General features: G+C 46.5%; 1 protein-coding gene across 3 annotated transcripts in view; it reads right to left on the bottom strand.

The window, feature by feature from the left end:
• Window positions 1–878: 878 nt before the first annotated feature.
• LOC149325106 (centrosomal protein 20-like) overlaps window positions 879–21,616 on the bottom strand; it is a 50,153-nt gene continuing 29,415 nt past the window's right edge. For 2 of the 3 annotated variants that reach the window (XM_089563657.1, XM_089563659.1), the window contains 5 exons: window positions 13,686–13,762; window positions 8,840–8,932; window positions 6,372–6,411; window positions 3,291–3,384; window positions 879–1,288 (listed from right to left, as the gene is read on the bottom strand). In XM_089563657.1, the coding sequence (XP_089419783.1) occupies window positions 1,199–1,288; window positions 3,291–3,384; window positions 6,372–6,411; window positions 8,840–8,932; window positions 13,686–13,762 (394 nt within the window). In that variant the 3' untranslated portion in view covers window positions 879–1,198. The remainder of the gene's footprint in view (window positions 1,289–3,290; window positions 3,385–6,371; window positions 6,412–8,839; window positions 8,933–13,685; window positions 13,763–21,616) is intronic. The other variant, XM_089563658.1, reaches the window with a different exon arrangement.

Here is a 21,616-nt window from a genome sequence, read left to right as displayed (position 1 = left end):
GTGTCATCAAAGCGGCGACAGCGTGTGTGCAATGGTGATTCGTGGCCATCTCCGAGGGAAAAAAGGAACACTGCCCATGGGCGAGGGGTGTCGCCCCAGGGCTGAACCTTGGACCAAACTGGTGTTCTTTGTTTTGTAACACTATTTAATCATGTGTTTTAGGGGACAGGAAGATAAGACTTCTGATTGGGATGGTTTGGTTTAGGTTTGGTTTATAGGGGCTAAACGGTCCAAAGCAACTCAGGCTATGAAGAACACTGTAGTGAAGGGCTTCGGAAATTTTGACTATGAGATGTGAACGAGTAAATTTTTAACCTGCAATCCCGATGTTCGTCTGGAAAACCTCTTCCACGTGCCGACAGATAGAGCGAACATACGGAGAATCATAACTACACTGAAGATGACTTCCTGTGGGGTGAGCATACACCAGTTTAGAGTCTGAAGACTGCAAATGACGATTGAGTGTTGAATAAATTCCGCTCATTTCCTGATTGGTGTGCTATTTTTACTTCAAAAAAAATATATATATTTTTCGCACATCGTGTACATGAACCGCTCCCCAAAATTAACCCTCAAGTCTGGAAAAAAGAAGTGCGGGCTTCACACCTGTTTATACCGTAGTTGTCGCACAGTGTAGCTGCCTTCGGAGCATCATACCACCGCACAACTTGACTATTTTATGCCTGATCCGACCTAGAGTAGATGTGAATGGATTCAATGGAAGTTGACCTGGTCAGGCAAAAAATAAAAAGTTGACAAGTGCAGCCAAGCCCAAATCTCAATGAAATGATTAATGTTTCATTGTGTCCTTTCGCAATTCGAAGAGGCATTCCAATTCGAAGCATCCTATATTTTCTTCATTCAAGGACATTAAGAAATGTGTGCATGGGTATTTTTTTTTCAAGCTTCATTTCCATGAACACATCAGGCATGCAATCCCATTTCTTGCATGAGCACAATGCGTGAAATTCCAAAATCGGAAGTCTCAGCCATGACGAGCAGCTGCCCTAACTGGCGCTAGCGACAATAGCTGATGCTTGTGCATATGCTACTAAACACCTGTAGTAGGTGTCAACTGGTGACACTGAAGCCATGTTTGTGTTTTGCAACTCTTTCTGCAGTTTCCCTTCTTGCTCGAACTGGGCCGCACTCCACGATGCCTGAGCACCAGCGCCGAACTGGCACACGCCAGTGCCAACTAGCGCCCTTCATTGGCTGGCTCAGCATAGTCGCAGCCCTCAACGTCGCTCGACCGGGAGACTGTCTGGTCCACTGTGCGGTCGTCCGCCTGCGAAGGAAGCCAGCGCGCTCAATCAAGCCATGCAGGAAACTTGGAGACTAGTTTGGTGCAGCAGTCCTTGCGCATCTTTGGCAGTCCTCAAAAGACCGCATTCAACATGACAAAGAAGGTGCACCGGCACTGACCAGCCCTTGAGGGGCGGATTGGAAGGGCCACTGCCAACCTCCTGGTCGAAAATATTTTCCACCAGGTAGAAAATATTAGCACGGCATCGTCCCCGGAAGGCGCGGCCGCAAATATTTTTTGAAAACACTCATTAATAGCGCAGTTACAGCCATCGCAATCAAGCTACCTCGCCATGCTCCTCTCCTTCCGTTCCCTCCTCGAGATTTTTCTCTCTCGCGCCTTGTTGAGTAGGCTCCGCAAGGGAAAATCGCCCTTCCTCCCCCGATGTTAGCGGGAGGCGTGGTGCCTGGTGGAGTACGTCACATGTCTACGTCATGGCCCTGCCTTGAAAATAATTCTTTTCTTGCTTTTTGCTACCTGGTCTAGTTGAGGGGGGGGGGGGGGGGGCCTTGCATTTTTTTTGTCCTTCCTCCCCCCAGTTGTTTTTGTTTGTTTGTTTGAGGCTTTTTCTTTTTCACCTTCTCCACTCACTTCCCTGCCCTACCTGCTTGGGTGTGCAACAAAACTGCGTGGCCCCTGTCTCTCACCGGCCTGTGTTTGTCCCCCGTTTCTCCTTAGTCATTGTGCATTGCTTGGTGCACGTGCCTTTGCTGCCTTGCTCCGCTGTGCTCGTACATGTTTTTCCCCACTCCGTGCCTTCTGTGTTGTCTCAGACAGCTTGTCCTTGGCGACATTTTTTTTCATGGCAGGCCTTTGAGAAGTCAACCGACTGTCTCCATTTTACTATATTTTTACTTTTTATGACTAGGCTTCAAGGCTGTCGCCACACGCTCCTTCCTCAGTTTTTTTTCCTCCATGCGGGCTTGTAAGCATGTGCAAAAATGGAAGGCACTGCGGAAAGCTTGTGCACAATGAGCAGACGACGCGACAAACCGGCTGCGCCCACCCTTCACCTGTCAGTCAGAACGACGCGCCAATAGAATGCCTTTAGCAAAAGTGTTCAGTATGACGGCAACCCCAAGGCTGCAGAGGATGAGGACGTTTGCTTCTGAAGCGGGCTTTGACTTCAGTTTTTACAGCTTTTCGGGGCGCACATGGCTCTAGTATTTTGCAGAGGTTATCTTCGATGCCTCACCTATGCAGTGGACTTGTTTTTCAAAAATGTCCAGATCCCTGGACAGTTGCCCATTAAGAGGGGGTGCCCCTATCACCCCTTTCCCTTGAACTAGAAATTTTTTCTACCAAACAAGCACACTGACACATCCTTTTTTCCACAAACAAGTGCTAAAAAAGTGCATGATGCAGACCCCCCTTTGTTTTTTTTTTGCATTCCGCTTCTCTGAGGCTCACGGCTGACGAGGAATGAACCAAGTGAGCTAACTTCAGGCTTGCAATTTTTGACCACACCTGCTCTGACGCTTCAAATAAATCTCATGTTCTAAAAAATAGCACACTCATTGATGCTAAATTTGAGGCCACATAGATTACGATGTTACCCATGGGCAAGCATATCAGATGTTAAAAGGCTGCTGGCAGCTACTAGTGAACAGAGCTAAGCCAACCACATTTTCCAGCCTGGCCCAGAGCGTTAACTATCGTCTTTGAAGCAGACGCCTGCTGCCGTATCAGGTGTTTCGTCAGCAACTTGTGAATGGCCACAATGTAATGCTATTGACGTGCTATAGCAAAGGAAATGAAAGCTTTGATTTCATAAATTTAGCACACACCAACCAATGCCTCAATAACGTGTTGAATAAAGAAAAGATATCTGTGTTAAACACTGACATGCTTCTTTGCCAAGGCATTGCAGTGTATGTATCTACCTCCAGCCATTACCGAGCACTTTGCACACCTGACAGTGCAAGCATTTCAAGGCAAATGGGTTACGATGAGCACCCGTCCGAGCACAGGGTTTCCCTCTCACCGTTGTGGAGAAACTGCTGTCATCCAGGTGGGAGAGCTCCTCCTCAACGCTATCCTCCGAGCCACTGCCCTCGGTCTTCCGCGAAGAGGCCGTGCTGCGCAAACATCGTGAAGCGGTGAGGCAGTGACAGGGGAAGATGCTGCGGATCGCCTGCAACTTTCAACAGTAGTTGCAAGCTGAAAAAGCTCAAACAGTGACAACCTTCACCAGCAGTCGAGAGCAAGCTGTTGTCTTTGGCAAGATGCGGCTGTTGCCCTCTTTTCCTGCCCTGTGGTGCAACAGCTTCACTCAACCCTGCTGTTGTCACCCCTGCAGTCCACCTTGTTGGATGTGACGTCATTCTTGAAGCATTCAGTCTTTGCCCAATTACGCAGGAACCTCCACATTTCTACAAACAACTCTGCGTAAACTTTGCACTGTACAACGCAAGATTCAGCAATAGCTTTTTGAAGTGATGAATATAATAGACTTAACAGATCGTTGTTATTAGAGGTGTGATAATATCAAATTTTTGGCTGCGAAGCAAGAAGAATAATAAAATTTGCGTCTGAATCGAATCGAATAATTCAAGTATATCCGTCCAGGCAGTAGTTCAAAACAGAAGATGAACGATTTCCCTCAAAACACAGCTATGAAACGAAACAAAGATACTGCAAACAAATTTGGTTTTCATTAGACATGTGCGAATATTAGATAATTTCAAATATTTGGTCGAATAGTAAAGTATTCGATATTCGATTCAATCCGCATGCTTGGTACTTGAAATCTCGAAGTATTCGTCTCAAGCGAATAATGTTTCTGGAACTGTTGCTGCGTGTATATTCGGTTCAGCAAACCTCCCCAGGGATGGCACCAAGCCCAGAAACTACTCCAAGTTTTAAATATTTGCACACCCCTAATTATCATTTGTCTTTCTTTTTTGGCATGCTGACCAGTCAGTCCTTTGTACGCATGATGGCGCCAACACTGCAGAAGGGTGCCCTTAAAGAGACACCAAGTGCAACTCTGTGCAATCACTGTTCTGAGTAAACATCAATTCCTTGGCTCGGCAACAAAAAATGGCATTTATTGCCGAGAAAGCAGCATTTTAAAACTTCTTGCCAGTCAATTTAAACTCCTGACATTCTTATCAAATAGGACCGGCTGCCACTGTTCTGAGGCGAGTGGTGCGTAGGCTGTAGAATCTGCACCCAAATGACCAATGTTGAGGCAGGCATTTTGCTTGAGAAATTTGTCGGTGATGGCGACACCTGCACGTCATTTTTTGGCTTCCTGCACCTCAAAAAAGCCCCGTTTTCAATGCGGGTGGCTGCTTTGTGATTAGAAGATAGAACTCTGTCAATGCAGGCCAACTTCAATTCTCTGTCCCTTTCACCCTTTCCTCACCACGCCATAGGCCACCGGTAATACTGACTGATGTTCTGAATCTGTCCCCAAAAATCAAACTCAGCACTCCTGGGCATATAGTTTGCTTCTGCACCATTTCTTTGGTTTCATTTTTGTTTTTTTTCATTTCCTACCACGAGGAGGCAACATGAAAAATGCAACTTTGACCGGACATAGCTTGCTGGTCACCGATCATGGCATCTGTTGCGCCGTGCACTCCTCAAAGGCGAAAGGCTGCACTGTGCACTTTTGTCGGTTCTTATGCTGTTTTTTTTTTGTTTTTTTCACAGCAGTAGTGGCGAGTTATGCAACCATGTCGAATGGTCGGATTTCAGTTCCTTGTGCGATACTTCATCTCAGGGGCCTCTGACAGCGGTGCGCGCTCGCGCGTTTCGTTTTACTGTCCACATTGTATTTTATGCAGTGTGCTTGATTTGTAAATGATGAAAGTGGTTTTATCTGGTGCTTTAGGGTCTTTGCAACATGCTGCCAAGATATTTTACCAAATGCGCCAGCAGATTTTTGATGCTGATGATGTCAAGGAAGGCAATGCCTCCTTTTCACCCTTAACACATTCGCTACCAAACAAAAAAACAAACAAAAAACAATGGAAAGGTAGCAACTGGAAGCTCTGCTATAAAAAAATAAGGCCAGGGAACAGAACAAGTGTTATGTGCAGCCCGTCCCACATCTACACCCACTTCATGTCCTCATGCGACTGCTTTCTCCACTGGCACAGCAGTCACACTGCACAACTTGAAAGGCCACGGAAAGTGCGGTATATCATGCACGCAGCTGGAAAATTGCAAGAATGGTAGCTAAGAACATGTGCTACGTTTTCTATATTGTCCTTTTTAAAATCAATTTCAGTTTCAGTGCAGCGGCTTATTTTTGTTTTGCTTGTATTAATCTTTTACGTTACCAGCATATCTAGCCAATAAATTTTCAAAAACTTTTGCATGCACAATTAAAGCTATTCGCAGAAAAATTGCTAGGCATTGCTAGGCTAAAGTTTTTTTATCAGCTTTATCACAATATGTTCAACCTGGATTCCAGCTTGTACTTGTGACCACCCGGAAGAGTGTCATCGCGTACTAACCATCCCTTTGCAGTTATGTCATACATGCCGAGAGTTGATGGCTATAAGTTTTCGTTTGTGCCTAAAACAATTATAGAACGGAATAACCTTGACCGACACGTATTCAACAAAACTTGCTCACTTGAAACTTGTGTAAAAGAGCTGGAACTGTGTTGTACTGATTGATTATACCATTCCCACCCTGTAACAGCCCGCAAGGGCTAACAGTATTTGGAAATAATAATAATAAAAAAGCAAGGTGGAAGCTTTGGCATGATGGTGTGTCATTATCATTTCAGAGCAGAAAACGAGGACAAGTGCCATGTCTGTCAGCTTGTCTTGTTCACATCTTTTGCGCTGTAACGACAATAACAACCGAGCTTTTTTTTCGTTCAGAAGTATAACCAATAAGCTACAGTTTGATATATTACAATGCACAGTGCATTTGACACTTGTTGAAGAAATAATTTAAGAAATAGTGTAACTCAGGTAACTTGGCTGTACTGTTTGCAGCAGTGCATTCTATAACTGCTGGATGTGCAGTGTGTGCCCATCGAATGGAGTGGGCATCATTCCATCATGCTGACCCCACCCACAGTGCACCCAGGACAACTCACCTCTGCAGAGAGTGAGGGTCTTTCTCAGGCTGAGGCAAGGCTTGGAGAGAAGAAGAAGAAAAAATAGAAACAAGGGTAAACACACGGCCAAGGTAGAAATGCATGCCAAGGTATTAACGCTACAGCGTTAACGGGCTCGTTCAATGGAAAACCGGGCGCAGTTCATCGACACTGTGCTGAAAAACTCTGGATTGCATGACAAGGTGGCTACGTCAGGCATGCAGTGGAGGAATGCAAAAGTGATTAAAACATTCAATAACTGGTGATTAGAAGGTCATAATCAATCAATCAATCAGTTTATTCTGCACTGCAAAGACAATTTACAGATTCAGGCCTGCCAAAGCCTCATTGGGCTTGTATGTCTCAAATGTCATTAGGATGTCATCCCCATCACCACCAGCCTGACTACGCCCACTGCAGGGCAAGGACCTCTCCCATTAACTAATTAATTAGCTGATCATCCTATCGACATAATTTTTTTTGCGCAGCATCCTCACATCATCCTCTTTCGATTACAACCACTCGTTTGATGCTACCTCTTCTGAGAACGCCACAACTACTGCGGACACAATTTGTGGACACATTTTGCAGACAGTTTTGGTGACACAACCCCGCCAACATAGCCTAGAAATCGTTTCGCATTAATAATAGAGCGTGAAAAAAAGCGCAAGCTTAGGCACGCTCACATGTGACAGCAAACACATCGGCGAGCGTGTGACGGCCTTCAAAGCAAGGACAATTGAGGGGGAAAACACAGGACTGGAGGGGGGTGTCGCTACTTTCAATATCAAGGGGCTTTAGCCGCCAGGCACCCAGAGGGATCCCTGTTGGGGTATAACAGAGACAGGATGCATCAAGAGAAGAAACCACAGTCATGTCCATGCCCATTAGGCTGCAGCCTCCGCCCCCTCGCATTCACCTCATGGCCCTTGGCTCTGTAGCACCCACCATGCAGCAATGGCGCAGCTTGGCGCCACCATCACAGCATTTCCACCCCTGCTCATATACTCGGGCAGAACATGAACGCAGGTAGCATTATGGAAGAGCTCAAACACTGGGAGAAGGCATTGAGGGTATTTCACTTTTTAACAAAACATACAACATTACAACATACAACAACATGAGATTACGAAGTCTGTGGGGATACGGTGGCCCCAGTTGGCGAAGGACAGGGTTAATTGGAGAGACATGAGAGAGGCCTTTGCCCTGCAGTGGGCACAGTCAGGCTGATGGTGATGATGATAACATCATGCAGATACAGGAAAACCCTGATCATAAGAACTTTAGGGGCTGCACAAAACCATTGTATAACCTACTCACATAAGGGATGCATTCACAGAATAAATGCACTTGCTACTGTGGCTGCCAGAATGCACTCATTTTTTTCTTCCCTCGTGCATTACAAAACTTCCCTTATTTTATCCCGCGAGAGTTCATACTGAGACCACATTGACGAGAGGCATTTCGGTGTTGACGAGGCGCATGTGCATTTTTGGCACTGTGTGTTAATGCAAATGCCAGGCTTGATTTAAGTGGGGCTTTGGACGACATGCCAGAAAGACCGCTGCTTCAAATATTCGAAGACGTTCCATGCTGCACAGTACAAGCATGCCAACGAGGTGTCGCTCTGTTCAGACTCCGCCTAGAACCACCGTCAGTACCCCCATTCACCCAGCAGCGCCTGTACTACAGTCAAGAAGGCAGCAGCAAAGCACCTCAAAGAAGGCCCAATGGAATCGACCAGTTCCCATCGCATCTGAGTCAATCCCCTAGCGTGAAATTGCAGGTGGGTGCAAAGCAAGCCCACCATGAAGTGGGTTATTAACCGTGACACCATAAACAATCGGTTAACATCACTGACCGGAGGGCCTCCTCTGAAGGGCATCTGCTGCTGCCTTCTAAACTTGTATCGTACTATAAGGACCACATCAGAAAGGAAAAAAATTGTCACAATGTTTGCCTGTAGCACAGAAACAGGACTAGAGCACAACCACGTCAGCAGTGATGTACCACCCTCGAGTATGACAGGTGGCAGCAGATAGATTACATGTCACCTGTTCGGATTTGCTGGGCTTAATGCACTCCCCACTGAGGCCACAGTGAAAAATGCTTTGGAACTTGACACAACTTACCATACAACATCAACACCTTGGTACCTGTTATAACGAAAACAATAACTTCACGTTGAAATGAATGTACAATCTACAACTGTCATGCCTTTGTCAGTGTAACGAGCAAAAAAGTGGGCCAAGCTCATCGGCAGAACCATCACGGCGAGCAGTCGCGCACTGCATCGCATTGCTGTGCATTTGTCTCCACCCTAATTCCGATTCAGAATGCCTGAGGGTGAACATGCAGTCTGCCAACACGGTGTTCGACCAGCCTCTTTCATTCCAGACGGGCGGTCATCATGTAAAGCAGGGCGTGTGTAATTCTTCATTGCATAATCGAGACTTTTAATGCATTACCTCTATGGGGCCTTTGCTGGGCATGCACCAATTTGTCGTGAAATGTGGGCTGTTGCACATGGGGCAGGCATAGTTGGGGTTCCACTGTAGCCTCTGTGAGAAGCAGAGGAAAAGGCCGGCTAAACTGCTGCCAACCACAGGTGCAGTCAAGGGGAATCCACATCTGCAGCACTCGGAAATTTTCGGGTTCCTTCCTTCTCTCTCACGCACCTCAGAAGGCCAGCTATTTCTGGCAACGTTCGCTGGTAAGCACTGGCTGGAAATTTTTACACTGCCTGAACTAAACACGAAGACTCGACCAAAATGTCACTGCCCACTGCTGGCCATCCCCTGCAAGCACAGGTTTTCAACAGCCAGCACAAAGGCGATGATACAGTGCCCAGAACATACCCGCCAGTGTGCCGACCGAGAACACAGAGGTAGCACCGGAAGCAATGACTGGCAGCGGCTGCCGCATAGTGGTGCTGCCGAATGGGAGTGTACTAAAGCCCAAGCGCCCTGTGCCTTCTGAGCAAAAGCCGCCGTCATGGATTTGTTTTATTCCTTTATTTTTAGCACACACCACATTAACCTACATATTAACTCTATATATTTATTTATTTATTTATTTATTTACAATACTGCCAGTCCCATCAGGGACCATAGCAGGTGGGCGAACAAAAATGACAAACATGATAAAAATTTGAGCAGTGCACTCTGGAATTCAAAAAAAAAAAATGAATACAAATCAAACACAGGTGAACAAAAAGGAACAAGCAAAATAAAAAAAAAGGTAAACATTAGCAAGGAAAAATACATGTCTAGGAGTCGGGTGGAGCATTGCCATAAGGAGTTCAATTAGAGCACATGGGAACACAGCAGCGGAAAAAATAAGAGAGACTTTCTTCACGATTAATTAACAATCTAATGAAGTGATGAGAGGCGGTTGAGTATGCCAGTGAACTGCTTTATTCGTTAATTGATAAGGATTCTATCCGTGACGTGAACTGAGATAATGTGGTTGCAGTTATGATTGAGGGATCAAGGCGATTCCATTCTCTGATCACGAGGGGAAAGTACGAATACATGAATGTGTCGTTATGGCATGAGTATTCTGTTATCGCGCGTGCGTGTTTATGCCTCGACGGGCGTGATTGCGAGAAAGATAGGTATTTTGATACGTCTATCTTGTAGTAGTTGTGCATCAGGTGAAATAAAAATTTTATCCGTGCTTGTTGCGCTCTTGATGATAGCGTCGCTAAATCCGAAATAGCCGCGAGGTTAGTTGGTGAATCTGTGCGCTTATATTTGTTGTGTATAAACCGCAATGCTTTACGCTGTACTTTTTCTAGTTTTGTTACATTAGTCACTGAATGGGGGAACCAAACTGTGTTAGCGTATTCTAAAACTGGTCGAACGAAAGTAGTATATGCGAGAAGCTTTGTCGATGTGGGTGCAAGGCGCAGACATCTTCGAAGAAAAAATAGCTTGCGTAATGCTTTCGAGGTTATGCTAGCAATGTGCGCGTCCCATCTGAGGTCAGAAGTTAGTGTGATGCCTAAGTACTTATGCTGGTGAACTTTCGTCAGTATTCTGCCATTAACAAAGTACGGAAAATCATAAGGTTGCCTTTTTCTTGTTACCGTCATGCAAACAGATTTAGTCGTGTTTACCGTCATTTGCCATGTTTTGCACCATTCGGTTATTTTGTTCAATGAATCGCTGAGTGAAATGTGGTCTTCGTAGCTGTTAATTGTTTTATAGATAATGCAGTCATCGGTGAAGAGTTTGATGTTAGAATCGATATTGTTGGTTATGTCGTTGATGAAAACTAAAAATAACAGTGGCCCCAACACGGATCCTTCAGGTACACCTGATATGACGGGTACTGTCGCAGATTCCATGTTCTGAAACAGTACGAATTGTGTCCGGTTTGATAAGTAATCTGAAATCCAATCTAAAATTTCCCCATCCCCGATGGCACCCCGTAACTTTGCTATTAATTTGTTGTGGCAGACGCGATCGAATGCTTTAGAAAAGTCCAGTAATATAATGTCAGTCTGGCTACAGTTATTGATGGCGAATGCAAGGTCATGCACAACCTCTGTAAGCTGTGTGACGGTTGATAGCCCATGACGGAATCCATGTTGGTTTGATGATAACAGATTGTGAGTGTCAAGGAAGTTTGTTAGGTGTTTAAGGATGATATGCTCGAGCATCTTGCAAGCCGTGCTGGTGAGAGATATTGGTCTATAATTCGATGGTAATGTGGTGTCTCCTGTTTTGTGTATTGGTATAATCTTTGCCTTCTTCCAGTCGTCGGGTAAAGTTGATGACGAGAGAGATTTACGAAATATCAGACCCAAGTATCTGCTGCACCATTCTGCATATCGTTTCAAGAAATCGTTTGGGATATTGTCTGGTCCGGGTGATTTTTTAGGGTCAAGCGTGAGTAATAGATTAAAAATGCCCGCATCTGATATGATTAAAGGGTCAATGCGTGATGTTTGATTGCCGTAAAAGTCCGGGAGATTACCGTCATCTTTTGTGAAACTTGAGTGAAAAAACGTGTTGTATGCATTAGCATTGTTAGCACTATCCTCAGGAGACAAGTCGGATAACGGGTTTTTAGTTGGGCGGAAATGGTTCCAAAATCTATGCGGGTTGTTTGTCAAAAAGTTAGGCAGCGTTACATTAAAATAGTGTTTCTTGGCCTGTTTGCCTATCTCTCTGAACTTTGCGATTGCGCACGCTAGTTTTGTAGTTTTAGAAGGACATGAACCATGATTTTTGATAGAAATACGCAACCTTTTCACATGACGTTTTGCGTGGATGACATCCCTTGTTACCCATGGACTGTTTCTTTGTGAACGCTTGGTTTTTAGTGGAACATGATTAGTTATGCAGTGTGAAACCATAGTCTTAAAATGAAGCCAAACCCTGTTAATATTGATTGAGGGATCGGAGACCATTTCACTGAATGCTTCAAACTCATGTGCGAGGTAGGTTAATATGCTGGCATCATCAGCCTTATCGAAGTTTAGTGTTGTCTTTACATCAGATCGTTTGCAGTAAGCATCATTGCAGTAAGCAAACTGAAATCCTCCCTGCGACGTCAGACATCCGTCCTTCACAAGGTTACTTTACTTTGAAAATTCTTGCTATCTGACACTCGATTGACTCATGAACCTGACAGATTACTTGCAGCAAAGAAATTACACACTCGTGCACACGGCAATGGCGGCTGTACAAACGGACAGATAGTTGATACTTGAGGCCATATCCTTTGTAGCACACTCCCTGCAAGTAGTGACCTTGATCAGCCGCTCTTGGCAGAGGTAAATTTTGTCCTGAAAAGAGCGCCTTCAGCGTGGTTGTTTGTTTTTTCCGTGGTCTCAACAATATTCTAGTGACATCGTTCATGATGTCACTACAGAAGACGTGTGTTTGATCTGACCTACTGACAATGGCTTCACTACTGGCCCAGGCTGTTGATTCATCTGACATTCACAAGCCACCAAACATAACTTGCAATTCATGTCTCACAAGAAACGACACTGCCACCATTCCCTTTGTCTATTTCCCCTTTGTCTATTTCAGTTTTTCACACACAAATGAGGGCCCTAGAGCATAGCCAAATAATTGTTAAACAGTACCTACACACTTACTGTATGAAATGCAACTGCAATTGACACTCCCTTTCACACCGTTCAGGTCAAGGTGCAAGAAATATGAAAAGTAGCTAACACATTCCTACTTTCAACTTACCTTTCGAAGGGGAAAAAAAAAAAAAGTAGCCTTTCAGGTGACATTGCAAGTTGCCTGCTCTGTTCTTGACGTGAGCAAGTGCTGGCCTCTTTGAGCAATTGCTTACGAAAAAAATTGGCAGTGGCTTAGCTTTGCTAGGTGTGGGCGAGGTGTCCACATCTCGGTGGACACCTGAACCAGAAGAAAGGTGCATAACTGCCCTCTTGGAACAGCGGACACCTCAACCATGCTTTAAGCTAAGTGGGGGTAGTGACAGGTGAGCGCTGCATGCTTTGGCATTGACAACGTGGGGCTGAAGCCATAGGCCATCGGCGTTCATTGTGTTCATTGGCTTTGTCAGTGTTTTACACTCCGATCATTTTAAGGAAAGCAAGGCGAGCGCGCGCAGCGAGGCAGTGACTTGCGCACGGCTCTCCAGGAGCCAAGCAAAACTGCTCAACCTCGCCCAGTGTAGCTCATGCTACAAAAAGCCTTGTCCTGTTTCTGATCCTCCTCACTTTCCCACTGATTACAGCTCTGTTCAGAAAGTGCTAAGCAACATCACAAAAGCTGCTCCCCCCCCTCCAAGGCAAAAACAAATATGGCAAAAAAAGAAAAGCAAATTGGAGGAGACACTTAAGCTCTGCCCTAAGAGTACGACCCGATAGCACAGACACGGACACTGCTCTTTCACCATCGGATACTAGCACTCAACCTACCTTTAAGAGACCAATGCAATAGCGTTAGAGATCCCTCTCGCGCAATTACTCCTTCTCTGTCACCTAGGTTCAGCCTGCATGGCCATATATGTGGAATTGGTCATTCTCATAGATAAGTGCAGAGCCCCCATACTCCTATCAGTGGTGCAGCGACAAGCAATGCGCCACTGCCCTGGCTGTTTCAAACACCGCCACCGGTGAGGCTTTGTGCAAACCAGCTTGTTCTACCCCTGAGCAACCTCTCACAGCCTGTGATTAATTTAACTGCCACAGAGGAGGGCAGGTTGTGATGACTCCACAAGGTCACCTGACCAAGGTGGGCCACCTCTTTTCCTGCTGAACGGGAGCCTTGAAAAGCTGTCACAAGGCAGAACGAAGGGTGCTGATGTGCTGCTGCTCACCCGGTGGTGCCTCCAGGCTGCTGGGGGCCACTCGAGGTGCTGAGGAGAGAGGCGGAAGGCGGCCACCACCAGGACGCCTGCACGCAATCAGGCCTTCCCATCAGGGCTTGTTCCCCCAGCCACACAATCTCCACGCAACACAAAGCTGCAGCGGAGGTCCACACCATGTGCCTTAAATGTCTGCACTGCAGCAGACATGTGAAACAACCGTGCCACCAGGACATGGTAGTTCACAACCGTGTAAGGGTTTCTCAACTCTTCTAGCCTTTCAAAGGATGCTCAGAAACCCATGTACCTCTTGGCTTGTCCACCATTGTCGGCGCATACAAACGTTCGCCGCCGATACCCCCAAAGTCGCGCCCCTGCATGCCCAGCCGGTAAGTCGGAAACTCTTCTTACGTAGCCTTCTATTTCCAAGGAATGCCTCATTGATGTTGTGTAGCTAGCCGGCCTGCTCTGTGTATTAATTGCAAATGTAATAAACAGCATATCAGTGTTCACGCTTTACCGTCCCTCCCTTTGTTCCCTCGAACACGAACCAAGCCACGGTTAGCGAGTGGAAACGCTGCATCCGCGGAGTGGGAGTGCAGGGGGGGGGGGCAGAAGACTTGACCCCCATATTTCCACAGCACACAGACACACAGCGAATGCCCACATTCTGTCATGCTGAACGGGCCGTGCCCCCAGCAACACTCACTTCCAGATTGGTAATGACGGCGCATAAGCCGCACCCAGGCATTACAAGGACCAAACAATAGCTGAGCAAACAGTACTGGTAAGCCAGAATGAACAATAAAGTTGCAATCGGGAATTGTGCCGTTTGCAAAGCATCAGATAAATCAGTAAGAACTGCAACTGCCCCTTTGCAGCCAGTACAGGGAAGCCCTGAGAAAAGCTTGGAATCAATATTGTTAGGTTAATGGCGCGAGCACCTCCCAAGTGCAGATTCACAGTAACTGTTATCTATTGCCCAAGCATGTGGCCTGAGGTGGTATTCGTGTCCACAATAATTGCACACACTGTTGGAAAAGCACTACTCAAACTTTCTGCGAGGAAAGAGTACTGAAAAACCAATGTGACAAACAATGGGTGTCAGTTGATGCCGACATATTTTGAGCAGTGTTCACAGGACATCAAGCACCGAGTTGCAACAGGGGGAGGAAATTGTGAGCAGCTTCTGTCCCGACTAGTTGGAGAAACCTCTGCTGAAGCCGTAACTGGTCTGCCATCAGCTATGAACGTAACCTGATGCACAAGGGTTTAACCGCAAAGACACGGACATGAGAGACCAAACACACACACACAAGCGCTAACTGTCAACTGGCTTTATTGGGGGAAGGCCGCACCTTATATAGGCCAAAGGGTCAGGACGGAAAAGATTACAATAACAACAACAAAAAAAAAACAAGGGTTGTGAAAGAGCCATGAACTCAAGAACACATGCGCGGGTAGGCAAGGGCATCACACTTTTCTTTATCTTCCCACCGAATCAACAGGTAGCTGCATTAAGAAAGTCAATCTCAGCCCAGAACAGAGATAAAGACGGTTCGCTGATGCACTCTCTGCCAAGTGTCTTTATGTGGTAGGCTTCTCGGCTAATCCATGCTGTCCTGTGTTTACTCTTTCTAAGAACCTTTGTCTCCTCAAAACGGGCCACACATGCTTCACATTTACTTAGGTGTGCAATAAGATTCTTTTATTTATCATCTTTCTTTTCTAATTTTAGGGCGTGTTCCCCTAGACAGCCACTCACACAACGTCCAGTTTGGCCGACATAAAACTTTGCACAAGACAACGGAATGGAATAGACTACTCCAGTGGAACACCTTACGAACAGCTTCTGATGCTTTTTCAGGCACTCACACTTTTTTGCACTGCAAATGCACAGGCAGAACTTTCCCAACTTGTTGGGAGCCGAGAATAAAACAGGTACTCCATGCCTGCTAGCAACTTTTTTGAGGTTGTGTGAGATTTTGTGGAGGTGGGGCACAACCTCAGGCCTAGGGGCCTTGTGAAGAGCATCAGCCGTTTTTCGTCCTGTTCCACATCTGAACTTCGGAAGGATGGCCTCAGAGACTGCTCTCAGAACCGACCAGGGAAACCATGCAGCCACAAGCCGGCTTATCTGATAATTAAAGCACAGAAACATCTCATGTGGGCACGATTTTTGCAGAGAAGATTCCAAGCACAGCGATGCTATTCCTCTTTTGATAGTCTTGGAGTGCGCCAAGTCATTCGGCAACAACTCCTTCTTTGCTCGTGGGTAATAGCCCCAGCAGACGTGTCCTTCACACAACGTTAACTTAAGGTCTACAAACTGTAAAACCGAAACTTGGGGCAGTTCATGGGTAAAAGTCAAACTAAGACTGTGTTTGTTAAAACTATCTATAACTTCACCTACTGTAGAGAGGTAGGTAATGGTCTCCTGCTTTGTTAAAAGTGCTAAAAATCATCTACACACCTAAAAACCTTTAAAACTGTCCCCCCCCCCCCCCCCCCCCCCTTACTCCCCACCTTGAAATTCGCATGCAGCCACCTATCTACTTTGGTTAAAAAGATGTCGCAAAGAATGGGGGCTACACATGACCCTATGCAAATACCATTTCGCTGCAAAAAAGGCTGGTCGTTAAAAACAATAAAAGTAGCATTCAAGTAAAATTGCAATAAGGATAAAAAATTATTGACAGACAATCCTGCTAAGTTCTGGAGTTACACGTCGCCGTTTTTTTCAATGCATTCCTTAGCAGACAGTAAAATCTGATCTTTGGGCACGGAATAAAAACAGTCTTGAATATCTGTTGAAAACCCAAAGCCAACGTCCTCTTTAGACTTAATAAACTGTGCAACATCGATTGACTTTTTTGTGAGAAACGGATCGTCCAAGACAAGGCTTGTAAGTTTCTTTAACAAGAACTGGCTGACGTTTATCTGCCATGATCCCTGCTCACTCACAATGGTCCTAAACAGAATCTCTGGTTCGTGTGTCTTAGCTGTGAAAAAAGGGGGTTAAGCTGTTACCCCTGCTATGAGTGATGTCCGTGGCAAGTGCATTCAGGTTTAACCTGTTGCCAAATTCTATGAACCTCGTCTTAATTCGTACTTCCATTTTCTTAACAGGTACAAAATTGTTGTTCCCAGCTACCTGCGCTTTCTGACTGCTAATTTCGTGAGGAAAAAAAAACAAACCTGCCCTCCTTATCAGTTCGTACAAGCATCAGGTTCTTGCTGTTGAAGAAAGACACCATGCCATTAAAGACACTGCCAGTATGCAAGTCCGGGTGTTTTGGAGCAAACTTCCACAAACAGTCCACGCCTTCAAGAAGGCAGTGGTCCCGGTCTTCATCTTTCGCCTCAAGGGCCACTCTGTGGTTCACTGCAATAAACTTCATAACCTACTCCGCATTTAATTAACTACACAAATCGGCTGTAATTTTTTCTTGCAGTTACCTACGATCGTAAGTTACACTGTGCATGCATTAAATTGTGTGCACTCATTGTGCCCAGAATGATTCTTCTGTATTGCGTGAACAGTATGCATGGAATGATCGCACATCCATTGCGTGAATGATGCATGAATTGATGTACTGAAAATGTCAGCTGCGCCATTTGAGAGAAACGTAAAACCTCTGATGCGTTTACACACATCTTGTATTCCACGGAATGCTGTAACACAGGCATATAGTGTATTTTGAGGAATACCTCCTTAAGACTGAAAGTAACGGAATGGATATAAAGTCGGGCTTCTTCTGTGCACAAGGCAATGAGTTGAGCATCGTTGCCCAGCGTAAGATCCACCTTCAAGAGACCATCGAGTTTTCACCGTTCCACCTGGTTCACGGAAGAGAAGTAATTACAACGCTTGACACTATGCTGCCCCACGACCCAGAGGCCTATGCTTATGATGATGCTCAACTCACTGCCCAGCGCGTGGAAGAAGCTCAACAGCTGGCAAGACTACGCATTCAAGACCGTCAGCACTGTTAAGTTCATTTCCGACCTGGCGATAGAGTGTGGGTGTGGACTCCAGTTCGTCACGTCGTGGTCTCAGCGAAGAGCTCCTGAAACGCTACTTAGGACAGTACAAGGTGGTTTGCTGTATAGGCAATGTAAATTACAAGGTGATTCCGAATGTGTCACGAACATCCCGTCGGCCCTCTCAGTCTGACGCTGTTCATGTGGTGCGCCTCGAAGCTTACTGTTACCAAGAGGAGCACGTCTTCTAACTCTTTTTGTTCTAATTACGTTTTGCAGTATTAGTTATGCCTGTTTGTGCATCGGGACGATGCGTCATTAGGGAGGACTGTAGTGTCATGCGTGCCACCTATCGTTGCTGCTGACTGCTCGGGACATATCGGCAACAAAGAAGTAGAGGATCGTGTGGAGTGCGCTTGAACAAACGTTTCGCCCAGCTCTCTCTCTCACTAAGCCTATTGTTCAGGACATCCTGGCCCATCTCCCAGTTGCCTTCTCTAGTTGCCACAAAAACTTGTGACCATGTGTGACATAAAATCATGGAAAATACATTCTCTGTTCCCCGTACATTGGCTCATAGCTGCGGTTAACATTGTTGACCAGCTATCTGCTATCTGACCACAATAAGCCCATTGAAACTCGTTCGTTGTGTGACAGAAAAAATAGTTCCTCTCCCTATCTCGATGGCTTCATGGAGCAAATGTTGTGCAAGGCATACCATTTCGCTATCATCTTGATAAAGACAACTGTGGCAGAACTGTCTTCAAACTCACACGCATGAGGATGGCACTGTGGGCTGTCCTGGAGCACGGCCGCTCAATGGAGGCGCACTTGGTGCGGCCCGCCGCGTCGCGCCTCAATGGGTGGGGGAGCGCGTATTGGGAGAAGTTCTAGTTTCCGCCGTTATTCTCCGCGGGGGCGCCACCTCTCCGTGACAAGCTCTCCGTGACATCATCCTCTCCGTGACATCATCTTTACCGTAGGTAAAGATGATGTCACGGAGAGGATGATGTCGCCATCATCTTTACCTACGGTAAAGATGATGGCGAATCTTAATGAGAATTGCCAACACAGTAAACAAAAAAATAGTAAAGAAAAGCTGAGCATGGTGGCAATTGCCACCACCCCGTTTCAAAGGGGGCGCTCCTATCCACCCATCCCCACCCAAGCCGCCGCCGGCACGGACGGCCAGACGACGCGGAAGGAGTGCGCTGGCTGAGTTAGCACGTATTTTCGCTCTAACTGCTCTGCATGACCGCGTGGTTCAGCTAGTTCTGCGTGCTTGTCATCGGTGCCTGTGTCGACAGCGTCCTAAGCGCATGCGACACCATGCCACGCAACTGCTGCGTGCCGCTGTGCACCACAAACGCTAAGATCCGAAGATCGGTTACCATGAGTTCCCGCAGAAGCAGCAAGCTATGCAACATGGTGGTTTCAGCCCTTCTTCCCTATTTTGAGCAATGTCCGGAGTTGATTTGCGAGAGAGAAGACTGCAGTCACACCGAGGACATCTGCAAAGCCTTTCTAACCAAACTAATGCGACCACTGCTGGCCAATTGGGCAGAAAACATCAATCTTACGCAGGAAAAAAATCATACTTGCTCATAAACCGCTTTCGAGGAAAGTTCTTCGCTTGTAAAATAGGCTTGAATTCCTTCGGTGTATCACGTGGCTTCAAAATAAAACGCAAAACATTGGCCGAGCCTGCTGGAGTCTGGTTGAACTGGCTGTCTTGTGTTGTTTGTTTTGCAACTGTTTGTGTCAGTAGTATATTTATGAGGGTAATCCCAAAAGTAAGGTCTCCAAAGGGCTGCGACCGCAGGGAAACTATATGCGTGGCTGCTCGCTATACTGCTGTGTTCATTGTTCCCCGTCTTCCAAACAAGCCATGACTCAGCGCGAAAGGGATTGTCAGTCTCGGCCCGACAACCATTTGAAATGGAGCTCCCGTTTGTCGCTACCGCCAGGAGCGAAGTTCACGCAAATGGCGTTCAACCAATCGAAAATTATCGCCAGTTGATTGAACTGTACGGAGAGTCTTGCATGGATGTTAAAAACTTCCGCAAGTGGTGTAGGAAGTTCGCAGCTGGTAGCACTGGAATTCACGACGAAGAAGCGGTAGACCGTCAATTTCTGATGAGACAGTCGCCAAGGTCGAAGAAATGATGCGGCAATATCGGAGGATCACACTCGACGAACCCTGCATATTGGTTCCTGGCGTTTCTAGAAGCACTATTCACAGGAGTTTGACCGCAAAGTTGAAATATCGGAAGGTGTGCCCAAAACGGGTTGCGCGAATGCTCACAGACGACCATCAACAACAATGCGTTGACCTCTCCCGCGAATTCCATCCGCGTTCTGGAGATGAAACGGAGACATTTTTGTATTTGTTACGGGTGATGAAGCCTAGACATTCCACTTCACGCCTGAGACTAAACAAAAATCACGCGAATTGCGGCACTCATCTTTGCCCAAGCCGCGAAAATTCAAGCAAGCGCAGTCTGCCGGCAAAGGCATCTGCGTTTTGGGATCGAAGATGGGTATCGTTGTTAGACTTCATGACTCCTGGCTCCACAGTAAACGCGGACAGATATTGTGAAACCCTTTCGAAACTCAGACGGGCGATTCAAAATCGCAGAAGAGGAACAACGCTCGCCGCCACGTTGCCTGTCAAACCATCGCTCTCCTAGAACAGTTTGTACGGGACGTCATCAGCCACTCACCCTACAGTCCGGACTTGGCACCAAGTGACTACCTCTTATTTCCAAAGCTAAAAGAACACCACGCTGGAAGGCGCTTCACTGATGATGACGAAATGAAAGATGCGGTCAAACGATTCCTCAAAGGCATAGCGGCGAGCTGGTGTGACATGGGCATACAAAAACTGCCCCAGCGTCTGTAAAAATGCATAGACCGCAACGGCGATTATGTGCAAAAGTAGAAGAATGGTGTCCCTTTTAAGTGATTTGTAATTTGCTTAAAATGAACATATCTTTCGATTTATAAAAGAACTGCAAACCTTAATTTTGGGATGACCCTCGTACTTGGTGGTACCCACTTCGAACTATTTCCAGCGAAAATGGAGCAACAGGCTGAACTATAATACAGAACGTTACGACCACAAGCGTAAGTTTACAGAAAGTTCACGTTCAATAAGTGGCCCGAAACCTTGTCCCGAGTTCAAGACTGTAATAAGTAATGAGTTATTACAGTGGTTGAAACGCCCGTAACTGAATGGGTGACCGCTCGGCGAAGCGCACTTCTTCCTAGATTCTCGGTGTAAACGCAAGTCCTCGTGCGATTTGGAAAAGCGCAGTGATCGTGACATGCCACTATCACGCTATCAATTGCAAACTTGCACGTGGTTTCACCATAATGTGTGAAACGCAGCTCAGAAAGGCTAAAATTATAAAGCGCCTACCGTGCAGACGCCTAAACGAAAGCACTGCCTCGGCCGCTGCGCACAGCTCTCCGCCCGGACTCGTCCCGGAGCGGTGGCGCCGCAGCGGTGGCGACGAGAACTAGGCGCAATACGGCTCTTTCGGGCGACGCGACGGGCCGCACCCAGTGCGCTCTCCATTGAGCGGCCGTGCCTGGAGGGACTGCTGAGCAGCTATGACTGACGGAGAGAATACGTCTGCTGCCTGTACGCTTTCAGTTTTTAAAGATTGCTCGGCTCAGCGTGAGTTGAGATTGAACATCAAGAAGTTTCTTCAAGTAGAATCCGGCTTGAATGGCCTGCCCCTCACCTACCATTTCTCTTTCCAGGAAGTTGGAGTGGAGATTTTTGATCAAGTGGTAAGCATCGTTTACCAACACAGCACTTCTGCTGCTAACTTGTGTGCTTCGTCAAGAGCAAGCTCATGATCGTAGCCAGAAAGCCCACATTCACTCACATTTGAGCTCGCTCTAGAGTTGTCACCCTCAGCTGAAGTTACTCTAGCCGTGTCACCAGCAGA

The sequence above is a fragment of the Amblyomma mixtum genome, chromosome 10 (genome assembly GCF_055824585.1).
Source record: "Amblyomma mixtum isolate Tamu chromosome 10, ASM5582458v1, whole genome shotgun sequence".
Taxonomy (NCBI): domain Eukaryota; kingdom Metazoa; phylum Arthropoda; class Arachnida; order Ixodida; family Ixodidae; genus Amblyomma; species Amblyomma mixtum.
This window is presented reverse-complemented; position numbering and strand designations above follow the sequence as displayed.